At 29.5% G+C, this 14,953-nt stretch overlaps 1 protein-coding gene across 1 annotated transcript; it reads left to right on the top strand.

Annotated features, from left to right (window-relative positions):
• The first annotated feature begins 11,797 nt into the window (after positions 1 to 11,797).
• LOC136079431 (piggyBac transposable element-derived protein 3-like) lies at positions 11,798 to 13,477 on the top strand. Its single transcript, XM_065795169.1, has one exon. It carries the CDS (start codon positions 11,798 to 11,800, stop codon positions 13,475 to 13,477), a length of 1,680 nt encoding a protein of 559 aa, XP_065651241.1.
• The last annotated feature ends 1,476 nt before the right edge of the window (positions 13,478 to 14,953 follow it).

Genomic DNA, 14,953 nt, shown 5'->3' with positions numbered 1-14,953 from the left:
CAAACAAATTGTGGACAATAGCAGTGCCTGAAAACTTCCGAATGGGTAAACCAATCTTCAGACAAATCAAACGCAACACAACATTGAAGAGTCTGTTAGGACCGGAGTCACATCTGTTGTTCCAGAATCTCAACATCAGAAGAGATTGCTAAACCAGTGAATCAATGGGCAGCAGATGAAGACTTCCAGTGGCTGAAAAGTTTGTTCGAACAGTAAAAGTTGTCAACGATGCTGCCGAACGAGGCGTCAAACTAATCTCAGATTTTGCAACAATAATAACATCAGATGTACAACAGAGAGCATGACTATTGCAAGGTGTGGAACAACATCGGAAGCTGTTTCCAAGTTTAGTTTTGACAAAAAAACACTAAACATTGAAACTAATAACTTGAACTTACTAACTTGAAGTGACAATTTCGACATTTTTCCTCATTTTGGACCTTAAAAACTATGAAAGTATTGAATTATTTTCCAGAAATATATGTAGAACGTTAACAAACATGCACAAGTTGTGCATCATATTACTACTATATAAAAAATAATAATTTTCATAATTACTTTAATAAATTTAATTGAGTAAGACCAAGTAAGAACAAAAGTAAGATAGCGTTTCAATACATTTTCTGTTATATTTTAGTTAAAATGTTCAAGAAGACTTAAATTAAATCTTTAAAAAAAAGGTTTTTCAATAAAGCATTGATAGCATAATGGGAAAAACCAACAGTCATTCTATTTCCAAAGTACATGACACCAAAGTTACCCCAAGATCTAAGACCAAATAATATGCTTCCGTCAATTGCAGCTTGCAACATTTCTACAAAAACTGAATCGAACATCTGTCCAATTCAGTTTTTGCATCATTAGCATTTAGTATTGACATGGCAAAATACATAGTAAAAACCCAAAAAGCAAGTTGCATTTTTAATAGCAGTGATCCTACACCTTAAATATGCCTTCGAAACAACTAATAGAAAAATTGGATTGTAGACTATCTATTTGTGAGAACTCAAGTATTCAAATTAAAAAGTGATTCTAGTGAACTGGTTTGTGATATAGAAGTTCTGTATGGTAAAGTACTTTAATCTCTTTTGCTTGATATTTACGTAAACAATATTGCATTTAAAATTAAATACTCTTTCGTAAATTTGTTTGCTGATGATACATTGGTTTGTATTGAGGGTACAAACTTCGAAAAAACTATTTCTCAATTAAACCAAAACTTTAAAAGAATCTGTAAATAAGTACGCAGCCTGAAAAATTTAAATTGTTCTAATACTAGAATATTATGTATCATTTGAAAGCCCTTCAATACAGCATTTAAATGGTGAAAACATTGAACAATTCAACAAAACCTTATTTCTTCCTAAATGGTATATTGCAAACTTGAAAAACCTACTTTGAATGGAGATTTAAGAAATCAAAACAATTACATAAAAGTGATATTGGATACTGTAGTGATTGAATTTGGTGAAATATTGTAGCAATATTATTGAATACCTACTTAATATTACTGAATATATCAAAAATACCTCAAATAAAATTGCAAAGAAAACTGGATACCTTGGTAAGCAAATATTTAATTCAATGGACCAAAACGATAACCTTTCAAACTATTATTGCTCCCCACTATGAATATTGTACTTCTATTTTTCTTGATATTAAACTTAAACATTTTAGAAAAACTGAAAAACGAAGCAATGAGAATTTTATTAAAATGTAACTGGTCAACTCACAAAAATAGAAATGCTGAAATTATTTATTGTACAAATAAAATAGTTGTAAAACCGCTGTTTCATTCATAATGTTACATCAACTGAAAATAAAATACTTAAACCGTTCGATTTAAGAAATTGTGAGTTACATCCATATAGCATTAGACAAGGTAGTCGTTTTCATAGAAGTTACCAATCTATTAGAGCAGGTCAGAAGTCATTAATAATGGCCTAATGCTACTTTAGTAACTTAATGCTACTTTAGTAACTTAAGCAAAAATAAATAAAATAAAGTTACTAAAGTAGCATTAAGTTCCTTACTAAATAAATAAAAAAAATTTATTCTAAAGATTGGTAATGTAGATAAATAAAAAATATAATTAGAAAAATAAATCTTTCCCTATGAGTGTTCTAACTCATGGCAACAATTACCATCAATCATTTTACAATAAAGGATAAGTAAACTAATTTACAATTTATGGATCTTCGATACACCACATCAATGCTAGTAAGATAACTTTCTATTGGCATTTCAAATTAGCTAGCGATTTTTGGGTAGGCAAATACGCATGCGCATAAAATTTCTGTGTCTGGATTCTTGTGTCTGAAAATCGGCAACCTCAACACAAATTAGGGTTGAGCTTTTATCGGGTTTTAAATTTACCAGTAAATTAGTAAAAATGAAGGAATTTACCGGTAAATGGTAATAAAATGGTACATTTAAAAAATAGAAATTCTTATGAAATAACATGCTTTTTTGACTCCTTAACATAATTTAGACATAGCTATGAATAAAACACAAAAACTGCAATAATTAAGATTAATTTTTTAACGAAAAATGAGCTTTAAGGAAGCACTAAGTGTTAAGTAGGTTATCACTCACTCATTCTGGATCGAATTTTTGTGACAAATAGTCCAGCAGAGAATGCTCTCTCCGAATTAACACTTGTGGGAGGGATAGTTTCCAGAGCATTGAATAACAGCTCAGGATTTGCAGTTCTTTTGCTGGTAGCTTCAAAGACCATTATTTCTTTTGGTATGGCCTTAAACCCATCATTTGAGTTATGTCTCTGCTTTTGGTGAATGTTCGATGGCCTCTTTCAAATCTTCCTGGAGAGAAAGTTGTTCTTCAGCCTCTTTTCGTCCTTTGCCTCTCTCTACTTGATCCAAAATTTCAATGTCTTTTGTGGGGAAAAGCCTTAAAAGCAACGACTTTGCAGTTTTTTGAAGAACAGTCTTAAAAGGCATGTTGAAAATTTCATGCTCTTCATCTCGTGAAGGCAGTCTGGTTTGGAAAATATCTGTACAGACTGACCAATTTATTGATCAGAAATTTGAAGATTCCCTCTGCTGTCAATAGGGTGCTATTTTTCCTGCAAAGAGCTTCAGCTGCTAACTTGACTGGTTCAAGGGCATCAACAATGTTGGTCAAGATGTCCAACTCTTGCTTTGTGCAAATGAGACTTGGAGAAATGTCTGCAAGAACAACTCCAATTTGTTCAATTATTTTTAGAAACTGTTGAATCATTGCCAAGAGGCTGTTCCAACTTGTTCGACAGTCCAAAATGAGAGCAACTTTTCGGCCGTTGTGTTTTTTAACTTCTTTTTGGAGCACATCATTTTGACTGGAGATTACCTGAACAACTTGGCAATCTTCCGAACTTTGATGATGACAGACTGGAAATGAACTTTGACCTTTGAGAGAGAAATGCTTTCATTGATTTCGTCATCAATGAATAAGGAATTTTCTTTCAGAACGATCTTTTTCATAATGTTTCTGGACTCCAGACATTTTTTTATGAAAACCATAATTATTTTATGTGTCAGTTGACTGACTAAAGTACTACTTCACTAGATAAATAATAGTATTGAATGAAAATGATTTAATAAAATTCAATAAAAAGTGAATAAAAAAAATAAACACGAACACTTTCTCTTAATTCACAAGATGCATTAGGTGGCATCAGACGCCATTTGTAATGGAAAAATTATTTAAAAAGTTCAAAATTTGTTTGTTTTGATATAAATATTTAATTAAAAGGGCAGAAGAAGCTTAAAACGCTTTTTTCTTAATTTTTACCATTTACCATCAAAATTTACCGGTAAATTAGTAAAAGAAATTTACCGGTAAATTAGTAAAAGAAATTTACCGGTAAAATGGTAAAGGCTCAACCATCAAAGTTTACCATTAAATTGGTAAAAAAAAATTTACCGGTAAAATGGTAAAAGCTCAAACCTAATTCAAATGTTAGTAAAAATCCTAATCCCCATTTGGAAACTTTATTTAATGCATCATATGACCGTTTTAAACTTTAAAAAACACGATTTTAAAACCTTAAAAAACACGAGTTGAAACCATTTTGAGGTTTTTTGAACACGTATTTAAAACATTAAAAAAAACTTGTGTTCGAAACCTCAAAAAAACACGTGTTAAACTCCAGTAAAACTTCCCGTGTTCTTGGTTTTCACTAGGATCTTAACAAACACGTGTTAATGCGGATTTTGATTCCGAGTTTAAAACCAGATGTGCCCGGTAATCAGAGTTGTTAGATGAAAGTTTGGAAAAGCTAGGGATAATGTCTTTTCAGGAAATCTACCTAGTTTAAGTAAGTTTTATATTGCACAACTAATATAAAATTTTATTAAGCAAATAGTTTTATAAATACTTATCTTAACACTTCAAATGCGGGTTCTTTAATTGATTACATTTTTACTATTTTAAAGTGTTTTTTTCCAAAAGAATCCAAGTCTGGTATTTCTGAATTTGAGTTTTAGCAACTTTAAATTAAATTGAAGAAAACAGTTAGTGGATCAGGGAAATCCACCTTTAAACATTGACAGACACTCTGTAACATGTAAACTTTAAGTTATATAAATAATATCAAATTTTGCAGATTTACTTTTACTTAAAAACTTTATTGCAGCAGTATCTATATAGTTTTAATTATAGCATTTTTTTATAAAGTTTAATAAATGAATAATAAGTTTTTGTCTATTAAACAGTGTTAAAAGATGATATTATAGAATGCCAAAGTGATTGAAGTGCTTCGCGTTGGTTTCAAATCCTTTTGTTTACACACTTAATTTTTTTTCTTTTCCAATTTTCTAGAATATAAAGTAAAACATTTTTAAAGGGGTATACATATTATATACATAACGTAGATAAAGATATTATATAACATAATATACGAAAGAGAGAATTTTTTAAAAAGTTTTTTAAAAGTTCTAAAAACGTTAGAAGATTTAAAAATTTCTAAAAAACATGATAACACCGTTAAAAATTAGTTGACCATAAGACAATATAGAGATACTTAAGTTAAAAATGTGCTTAGTTACGTCTCGCATTAAAGAGGCAACTTTTCTTTCCAATACAAAAAAGATTTTACATGCAAATTTAATTTTTGCTTTTAACGGGGTAAGAGTCCTATTAAATGTATTCTGAAATAGATTTTACACTTCATGGAATATTTACATATAGTACAAGTACTAATTTTAAGTAAACACCATAATAAGAAACTAAAAAACCAAACTAAAAAACAAAAACACAAAAAAACAAAAAAAAAAACACAAAAAACACACACACACAAAAAAACTAAAACAGTACAATACTTAAACGAAAAACTTTTGGAATAATAATTAAGTAAGAAGTTCGATAATTTAGGACATAATTCAAATTTCTTTTATACATCTATCTAGAATAAAGACTTTTATATTAAAATATAGCAAAAAAAGAGAAGTAGATTATAATAATATACAGTAACAACATTGTAAATAAGGTAGTAATATAAGTATCGGTAATAATAATAGGCAATAATAATAAAAACTTCAGTTATTGGTAATAATAATCCAAATAATAATAATACAAATGATAAAGATAATAATTCTAATAATAATAATAATAATGATAATAATAATAATAATAATAATAATAATACTAATGATAACAATAATATTAATAGTAATAATAACAACAATAGCAACAATAATAATAATAACAATATTGAAAAATAGCAGTATTTATAATAGTGAGAGTTGGAAATAGAATAATGATATTAATTTGAGAAAAAGTTAAGAAAGAGCAAGTATTAGTAGTAATAAATCAGCATTGAAATGAAGAAAGCAGTAGAAAAGAATTTTATAAAGGATCAACTATTAGTAGTTATAGACCAGCATTGAAGTGAATAAGGTCAAGATGGATAGTAGATAGTTAGCAGTAGAGTAGCTTAGAAATTAGGAAGAATACTTGTTTAATAAAAAATTAAATACACTGTATTTGAATTTGCAAAATGTAGGGAGAGATTTTAACTGTGAGGGGAGACTATTCCATGTGCATATGCTCTGATATTTAATCGATTCATGTCCATAACAAACAGTTCTATGTTTTGGTATAGATAATTTGAAGCTTTTAGCTGATCAAAGTTGGTAACGAGTATTTTTTTTATAAGTAAAAAAATCAGTAAATGGAGGAGGTAAGGTTTTAGGTTGCTGTTTCCAAACAAATAAACAGTTGGAGTGTTGAATAAGGTCTTTTAACTTAAGTATCATTGATAGGTAGTTGAGAATATTTGGGTCAGAGTTAAAATGCTGAAAATAGATTATTTTTAGGGCTTTATTATAAAGGTGAGATAATCTTTTAAGTGTTAGAGATTGAGTTTGTCCCTATATTTGACAAGCGTATCTAAGATGAGACTCAAAAACCACATGATATATGTTAAGAAGCGTTTCAAGATTAAGATAATGTTGAACTTTGGCCAACATACCATTGGACCTGCTTAGTTTCAGTGCTAAGTCTTGAAGATGGGATGCAAAACTTAAATTAGAATCAATTTTGATACCAAGATACTTGATAAAATTCACAGTATCTATTTTTTCACCACTTAATCTGATATTCAGGTGCTTTATAATTTTTGTTTGACTTGATTTAAAGAGAATAATTTCAGCTTTTTCGGAATTAAGTGATAATTTATTAGATAGAAGCCACTGGAGTAGATTCGCTTAGGCATGGTTAATATTTTTGTTTATCTTTTTAAGTGATTTGTTTTATAAAAGCAGATTGGTGTCATCAGCAAAGTGGTAAGCAGTGGATAAAGAGAAGAGAAAAGTAATGGTTCTAATACAGAGCCTTGTGGGACACCATTGGTTGATTTTATTAATTCAGATTCTATCCCATTAATAGAAACAAATTGAGTTCTATTTTAAAGATAAGAAGAAAACCATTGGAGTGTTGTGCTTCTAATACCATAGTACTCCAACTTTCTGATAAGAATGGAATGATCAACTGTATCAAAGGCTTTCTGTAGATCAACAAAAACACCACATGCAAACAATTTATTGTCCAAAGCTGTTCTAATTTTTTCAGTTATATCAATTAGTGCATGAGTTGTTGAATGATTGTTTCTAAACCCATACTGATTTTTATATAGACACTTGAATTTCTCCAGAAAGTTGTAAAGTCTATTATGCAGAGCTTTCTTAAATGGTTTGCTTATATTTGAGAGAAGAGAGGTTGGGCGATAATTAGAGTAATCCAGTAGAGAACCTTTTTTATGTATTGGTGTCACTTTAGCTATCTTAAGGAGATCTGGGAAAATTCCATTTCTAAATGAGTTATTCATAACTATGTATAGTGGCTTTGAGATTATGTTTGTAATAAGCTTAGGAATAAATGTGGGAAGGCTGTTTGGGCCCAGACTTTTTTTGTTTTGAAGTTTCATAATGAGACTCGATACCTCAACTTCAGTCACTGGCTTAAAGAAAAAAGAACATTCATTAGGATTTTTTAGAAAGTCTCTAAAATCATATTTAGAGATCATTTTTTTGTTTATTAGATTCTCTTGGATAGTAGCAAAGTAATTGTTAAAAATACTAGCAATTGTGGTTGGATTAGAGATGACTTTATCATTTATTTTGAGGTTGAAAGAGTTATTGTATATAGTAGGTCTGATTTTGATAATTTCTTTTATTCCTTTCCAAGTTCTCTTAATGCTGTTTAGGTTGTTGTTGAAAAAGGAAATGTAATATAGTTTTTTGGATTGTTTAAGTAAGTTGCTTATTTTATTTCTATATAACCTAAACTTATCAAAGAGTAGATTACTCGTATTAGTATTGTTTGATTTAACAAATTTTTTATAAATAACATTTTTGGTTGAGATGGATTTAAGAATACCAGCGGTTATCTATGGTTTAGATTTAAGTTTAATTTGTTTTTTTGTTAACACTTTGTATGGAGCATGCCTGTCTAGAACTTTTACGAATGTATTTAAAAAACTTATCATTGTTTTATTTAAATCGACGTCTTTTATTTGCACCTTCCAGTTTGTACTAGATATATCTTGTATAAAGGTGTCAGTATCAAAGTTTTTAAAGCATCTTCTAGAGATTTTTATATTTTTTTTTTTTTAGGTGTAATACCAGGAATACAGAGAAACTGAAATAGAAACTGTTAGATTGCCAGAGATTGTGTCAGGAGAATAGGAGTTTATAAAAATATTATCAATGAGAGTTTTGGTTTTTGTGGTTATACGTGTTGAAAGTATAATGGATGGAAGAAGCGAGCAAAAGCATAATGTTTGAAGATAATTAGAAACAATAGGAGATTCTCTATAATTGATTAAGTCCATGTTGAAATCACCCATTAATATAATGTTTTTTTTTTCCATAACTTAATTTCTCAAGTAAAGGTGTTAAATGGTTTGCAATGAATTGTTTTGGATCTAAAGTTGGATGACGATATATGCAGCCAATTAAAGTATTGGATTTTTGAGGGTTGATAGTTTCAACAAAAACTGATTCAAGAAATTTCGAGGCATAGATTATAACATCATCACGTACTACATAGTTATAATTAGAGCTTAGATAAAGAAGAGCCCCACCTTTTTTTGACTCAGTAGGGCAATGTTCAGTGTTAAATTCATTTATGGAAATATCAAATATATTTAAGTCTTTTATATATAAATTTGATTCAGTAATTCCTATCACCATAGGGGAAGTGTTAAGAGTGCCAATTAGGCTACGGAGATCGTCGATATGTTGTGGCAAGGAAGCAATATTGAGATGAAGATATATATCAGTATCAGGATTTAAAGAATTATTGAATTCAGTAACATCAACATATTTACAATTAATAGTTGGATTATATACATTATTCATATCTCTATATAGACTTTTTAGGTGAGCAGGTGACTCAAGAGATTTTAATAGCTTTAATGGAAGATTCTTGCATGAAAGTGTAAGTTTAAGTTCATGATCGGAAAGGGTACTAAATGGTATATTTTCAGAAATACAGTCAGAGCAATATCATTCTAAAGAATCATTGGAGATAATGTTATATGTATGCTTATTGATTAGATTGCACAGATTTTTTTTAATATCGCCATCCAACCCATGTTTACTAATGTAATTGCTGTACCAGTTGTGAGCCACCTGCGATAGCAAAGATTACCACATTTTCTGTTGACAAGTGAATGATTCAAGATACCTGATCCAAGACAAAAAACTAACTTGTAGCTTAGTGAAGCATCGCATGACATGACAGTCTTTAAATGTCAATTAATGGTTTTAATTAAAGGTTCAATCTGTCTAATCGGTTCAAACTTTAAATTGATTTTCTTTAGATAATAGTTTGCCTAGAGGCCCTCTAAATCCATCCTTGGAGTTTATAGTTTTACCAAGATTTGCAATAAGGTGTCTTAAAGGTAGCTCGTTGGTATGTAACATGCAAACTAATCAGAAACATTTTTTTCCAACAAGTTTCTCCAGTTGAGTTAATAATACGCCGTTGTTACCAGATTTAGTAATTGCATTTGTAGTATCTGATCCAATTACAATTACAATTTGATCAATTTCTCAAGGAATCATCCAGCTATAAAGACCAAGTGCAGCTTCTTTAACTTGTATGTTTGAACTCTTTGAAGGTGTGTAATGGGTCAAACTGCTTCCATCTGGTTCAGAAGTTACACTTATGTTCTCATGCTTTTCTGTTCTTCGACAATCAAAATTAGAGTAGAATCTTTTCCATCTGTAAATATGCCTTTGATAGGAGCTTCAACAATTAGTTTTTCTGAAAAAATTATAGTTTTAACCATAACCTCTTGTCTGGCTCTCCAAATTTTCTTAGGATCACATGCTAAACTAGCTATTATTAAAGTCAAGTCGTTTGATTTGATCAAATCTTGAAGGAAAGCAGATACAATGCTAGTGCTGTATTAGGGATCTTCATGTAATTTTGTTTAAAAGAAGCAAATGGGGAAGGTTATAGTTTGACTTTATTGGAGCTGTCTTTTGAGGATTTTTTATTACCATCTTTAACTTTTTCAGGAAAAGTTTCTTGATCTAATTCATGCCTTACTGATTCATAAACATTATCTTCGATATTTTCAACTTGAACCTGTGAATTAATATGATTTAATCAAATTTTTTCTTTTTCTAAAGAGGCAATATCTTTTATTTTACGTTTCACTGCTTTAACCTGTCTTACTGTTTCTTCCATGTCTAGTAGATATATTTGGTAGCCTGATTTTTTCATTAACCTTATCTCTTTGAGATCTGAGATATACTAAATTAGGTTGTGGCAACTTGAAAATCGCAAAACAAATAACAAGTACAAAGTAACTGTTCTATAATTCATAGATTACAACAACAAATGGACTTATTTAAAATTGAATAATTGAAAATTTAGAAGACACTCGCAAAGTTATGTTTATATTTTGTTGTAAAGATGCATTTTTAAACGCTTTTTTACGTATTTCAATCCGTTATTTAAATCATCAAATGTTTTTTAAAACTTTTTCTAACTATGGTATTGACGTAACACTTTTAAAGGTATTCGAAATACTATTTATGGTACTAATATTCAATCCTTGACTTAGCAACGTATACCAAACCGTTTTTTAAAGTTATTTATAAAAGTGATATTTTTTTATAGCTTTATAAAGTAAACAAAAGGTATAGTTTTTTCTACATGTTTTTAATTATTTTTCTATCTCTTACTAAAAATATTGAAGGTCGGTGCGGGATGACTCCCTAGACAGCTTTTTTTATTATGACATTACGTAAGACTTAAGTTGAAGAACATTAATTAAAAGAAAGATTTAGAGTTAAACCCGACTAAGTTTATTACACCTGACAAAGTTCTTTATAACATTAAATGGAAGTTTATCGTTTATTAACTCTGCTTGTTACGTTTAATAAGTCTGCCGATAGCGTTTATTAAAGTCTGCTTAGTGATGTTATTTAGGCGGGAAATTTCCTGTTTTGAGGAAAAATCAATCACTAAAAACACAGTAAGGGATAATTACATTTTACAGGAAAAATTATTGAAATAAAATAAAACTGAAAATTTAACCCTTTACAGGTCAGGGTTGCCGTATGGCAACAAATAGTTTAAGGTTATTTTAATTCTATAATTTTTTAACTAGCCCGGATGTTCTTGGTTTAATACAGTATTTAGACTATGCTAACGCAATTAGTAAACAAAGATTGCAGTTTAGTGGCATTTTTTATGAGAACCAATGCCTAGATTGTCGCCACATTTTTTGGAATAAAATGGGTAACTATTTCAGGCCATCAAGTGGTGTCAGAACTTTTAGTTGATTATTATATTTATAGTGAATGTTAATTATAAGAAGTTACTCTGTATTTTTACATCATTTGTTTTTTATAAGCTTTGACTCTATGATGCATAACTTTATAAAAATTATTTTGTTGCCATACGGCAACTTTGTCCAGTCATGGATATATTTTGTATCAAATCTTATTTTAGATATACTTTAGTTTTCTACTTTAGTTTTCTATTATAAGGGAAGTTTAATCCAATATCATTTGTATGCTCATTATATTGCCTCTCTCTCTTTTTGTCGTGTGTATATAAATATATATATATAATATATATAATATATATATTATATATATTATATATATTATATATATTATATATATTATATATATATATATATATATATATATATATATATATATATATATATATATATATATACACATACATATGTAGTGCTAGTAGATAATTTCATTTATATAGACTAAATAAATCAAAAATAAAAAAGAAATTAACTACGAAAATTGTTGTTATGGAAAGACAACGTTATCAAAAAACCCGATACACAGTTCAGGATGTTGTGAACTTTGTACTTGAGCCTGGTTCTGAATCAGATTTGTCAGAACTCTCCGAATCCTCTGATGATGAAAACGAAGTTCGACAACCTATTATTGATTGTGATGATGAAGAAGAAACTGATAATGAAAAAATTTGTCCAGGTAAAGATCAAGATATATCAAATTTTGAGCGAGTAAGCAAAAAAAAAAAACCACACGAGTTTCGGTGGCGATCTACAAAGCCTCAACCAATCAGTGCAGAATTTATGGGAGAAAATTTTGCATTAGCCCCCGATAATTTTACTGAACTTACACCTTTTGATTATTTTTCCCAGTTCTGGACAAAAGAAATAACAGAATTAATTGTAGAACAAACAAATCTTTATAGTACTCAACTTTCTGGTAAGTCAATAATTACAAGTATTAATGAAATGGAACAGTTTATGGGAATGCAAATGTTAATGGGTATTTTAAAGCTGCCAAACTATCCTTTGTACTGGATGAATGAAATCAGAATTAATACAATTGCTGACGTAATGCCAATTAATAGGTATAAAGCCTTAAGAAGATATCTTCATGTAGTTGACAATTCCAAAAAAGATGAAGCAGATAATAAGAATGATAAACTTTTCAAAATTAGACCCATATTAGAGATGGTACGGGATAATTGTCTCAAAATAGAGCCAGAACCAGTACATTCTATTGATGAGCAAATTATACATGCAAAAACAAAACATAGTGGCATTCGCCAATATAATCCGAAAAAGCCTCATAAATGGGGTTTTAAAATGTTTGTTCGATCGGGCTCAAGTGGGATCATTTATGATTTTTTTTTGTATTGTGGCGCCAAAAGCAGTGGAAGAGAAAATTGTTCTGCAGAGAATGTTGTTTTGAGATTAGCTGAACAAATACCTAAAAATTTAAACTTTAAGTTGTGTTTTGATAATTGGTTCTGTACTCTTTCTCTTTGTCTCAAACTTAAAGAAATAGACATACTGACAACTGCAACTATTCGTACAAATCGAATTGCAAAGTGCCCACTGCTTTCCGAGAAAGATTTAAAAAAACAAGGTCAGGGATCCTTTTTTTATAAAATAGATGCAAACTCTGGTCTTTTGCTACTTAGATGGTTTGATAACAAATGTGTTCATATGACCTCAACATATTGTTCGGCTAATGCATCTGATAATGTCAAACGATGGGATCAAAAAAATAGGAAATATATTCAAGTACCTTGTCCAGAAGTTGTAAAAGAATACAATTCTGGAATGGGTGGTGTTGACTTGGCTGACATGCTTATTAGCTTATATCGAATACCCATGAAAACAAAAAGATGGTACTTACGTGTACTAGTTCATTGCATGGATATATGTAAGATAAATGCTTGGTTGCTGTATAGAAGACATGCTAACCAGTTGAATATTTCTCAGCGTAGCCAACTTAACCTCCTTCAATTTAGCAGTCAAATTGCTAACGCTTTAATAATGAAAAGTAAACGAGTTGACAGACCTATTGGCCGACCGATAAAAAAATTATCAACTAATTCAGATTTAACTGAAACACGAGGTCGCAAAGTTCAGGTACCAACACCCCAAAATGATATACGATATGATGAATTTGGACACTGGCCAAATCCTCAAACTAACAAAAACTAATGTCGATTGTGCAAAAAAACCATTCATATTTCTTGCTTAAAATGCAAAGTTTTTTTATGTTTAAGCAATGAAAGAAATTTCATAGAAAGTAGGAACTTCTTTTGGAAACTAATTTTAAAGTAAACTAGTGATGACTTATTTTTTATATTGGCTAGTTATTGTTATTTAACTAAAAATAATAATTTAATTTTATACCCTAACCGGTCAAAGTTGCCATATGGCAACAAAAAATATCTCAAAAACTACTTATGTCAGCAAAAAAAAAATTATTGATTATTACTTAGATACACAAAATGTATCTTTAAATAAAAAATAAAATTTTTTCTTCTATTTGTTCTAGTACTGACCTGTAAAGGGTTAAGGAAATTAATGAGAATTATTTAAATAATCTGAGATACTATTATAAATCTAAGTGAAACCACTGTGATTAGTGTATTTGTTTAGTATCTGTTTAAAAAACCGGATAAGAAATCCCATCAATTCGCAGTTTACCGACTATTTGATCAGCCGAAAAATTTGTTGATTAGATACGGTTATATTAGATTCTATTGGAATTGGTTTGATCGATTCACTTAAAATTCCTGAAAGCCTGCCAGGTTTATATGTTAAAGGGCATGGTTATGTACCACTACCACTATACGGAGAAAGTGCGGAAAGTCTTATCAAAGTTTGCACGCAGGCATCATATGGTATTTTAGTTATCCTCCTCTGGCTAATTGCAACACAGAGGCCTCACTACCAAGCCTGCAAAGACTAGTTCAGCTTCAAAAGGAGCGTCCATAACCCGCTCTACGGATCGCGAGAGTAAGGTGAGTTTAAGAAGAGCGAAGATATATTAGAGTTAATGATAGAAGTCGTGTAAAAAGATAGAATAGAGAAAGCGGACGGGATTGCACACGATATTAGGAGGTGCAATTCGTACTGTTACTTAGGACATTTTAAATTCTGTATGTTGTACGGTCATCTTGTTTTCAAAAAATATAAATTGTACAAATTTTCAAGTAACAGAAAAATATTTATTAATACATAATTCTCAAAATTTATATTAAAGTTGATTATTTATAAGGACTTTTAAGATTTGTTTATTTATACTTAAGAATATATCTAATTTGTAGACCATTAAATTTGTTATTTTTAACATTCGTCCAAATTAACAATTATTACTAATTGTATAAGTACTATTATTATTTTTATACATAGTTGTTGTTATAGTGGTTATTTAAGGATTTATAAACTATAAGTTTCTATAACTAAAAAAACTAAAGTCTTAAAGACACTGAATTAGGCTATAGTACAGACAAACATTAAAGTTATTATAAAAAAAATATTTATTTGCGAGGCCTAAGCAAAGCCATAGGTCGGGTTTGAAAGAAAAATTAATAATGAGGGATATTTTGATTGAAAAAGGGTAATTTTGATTTGGTGGTAGGGAATTTCTCCTACTATCACTGACACATTTATTATGTATCTATATAT

This window comes from Hydra vulgaris, chromosome 04, assembly GCF_038396675.1.
Source record: "Hydra vulgaris chromosome 04, alternate assembly HydraT2T_AEP".
Classification (NCBI taxonomy): domain Eukaryota; kingdom Metazoa; phylum Cnidaria; class Hydrozoa; order Anthoathecata; family Hydridae; genus Hydra; species Hydra vulgaris.
Note: the sequence above shows the minus strand (reverse complement) of the source record. Positions and strands in the feature narration are given on the sequence as shown.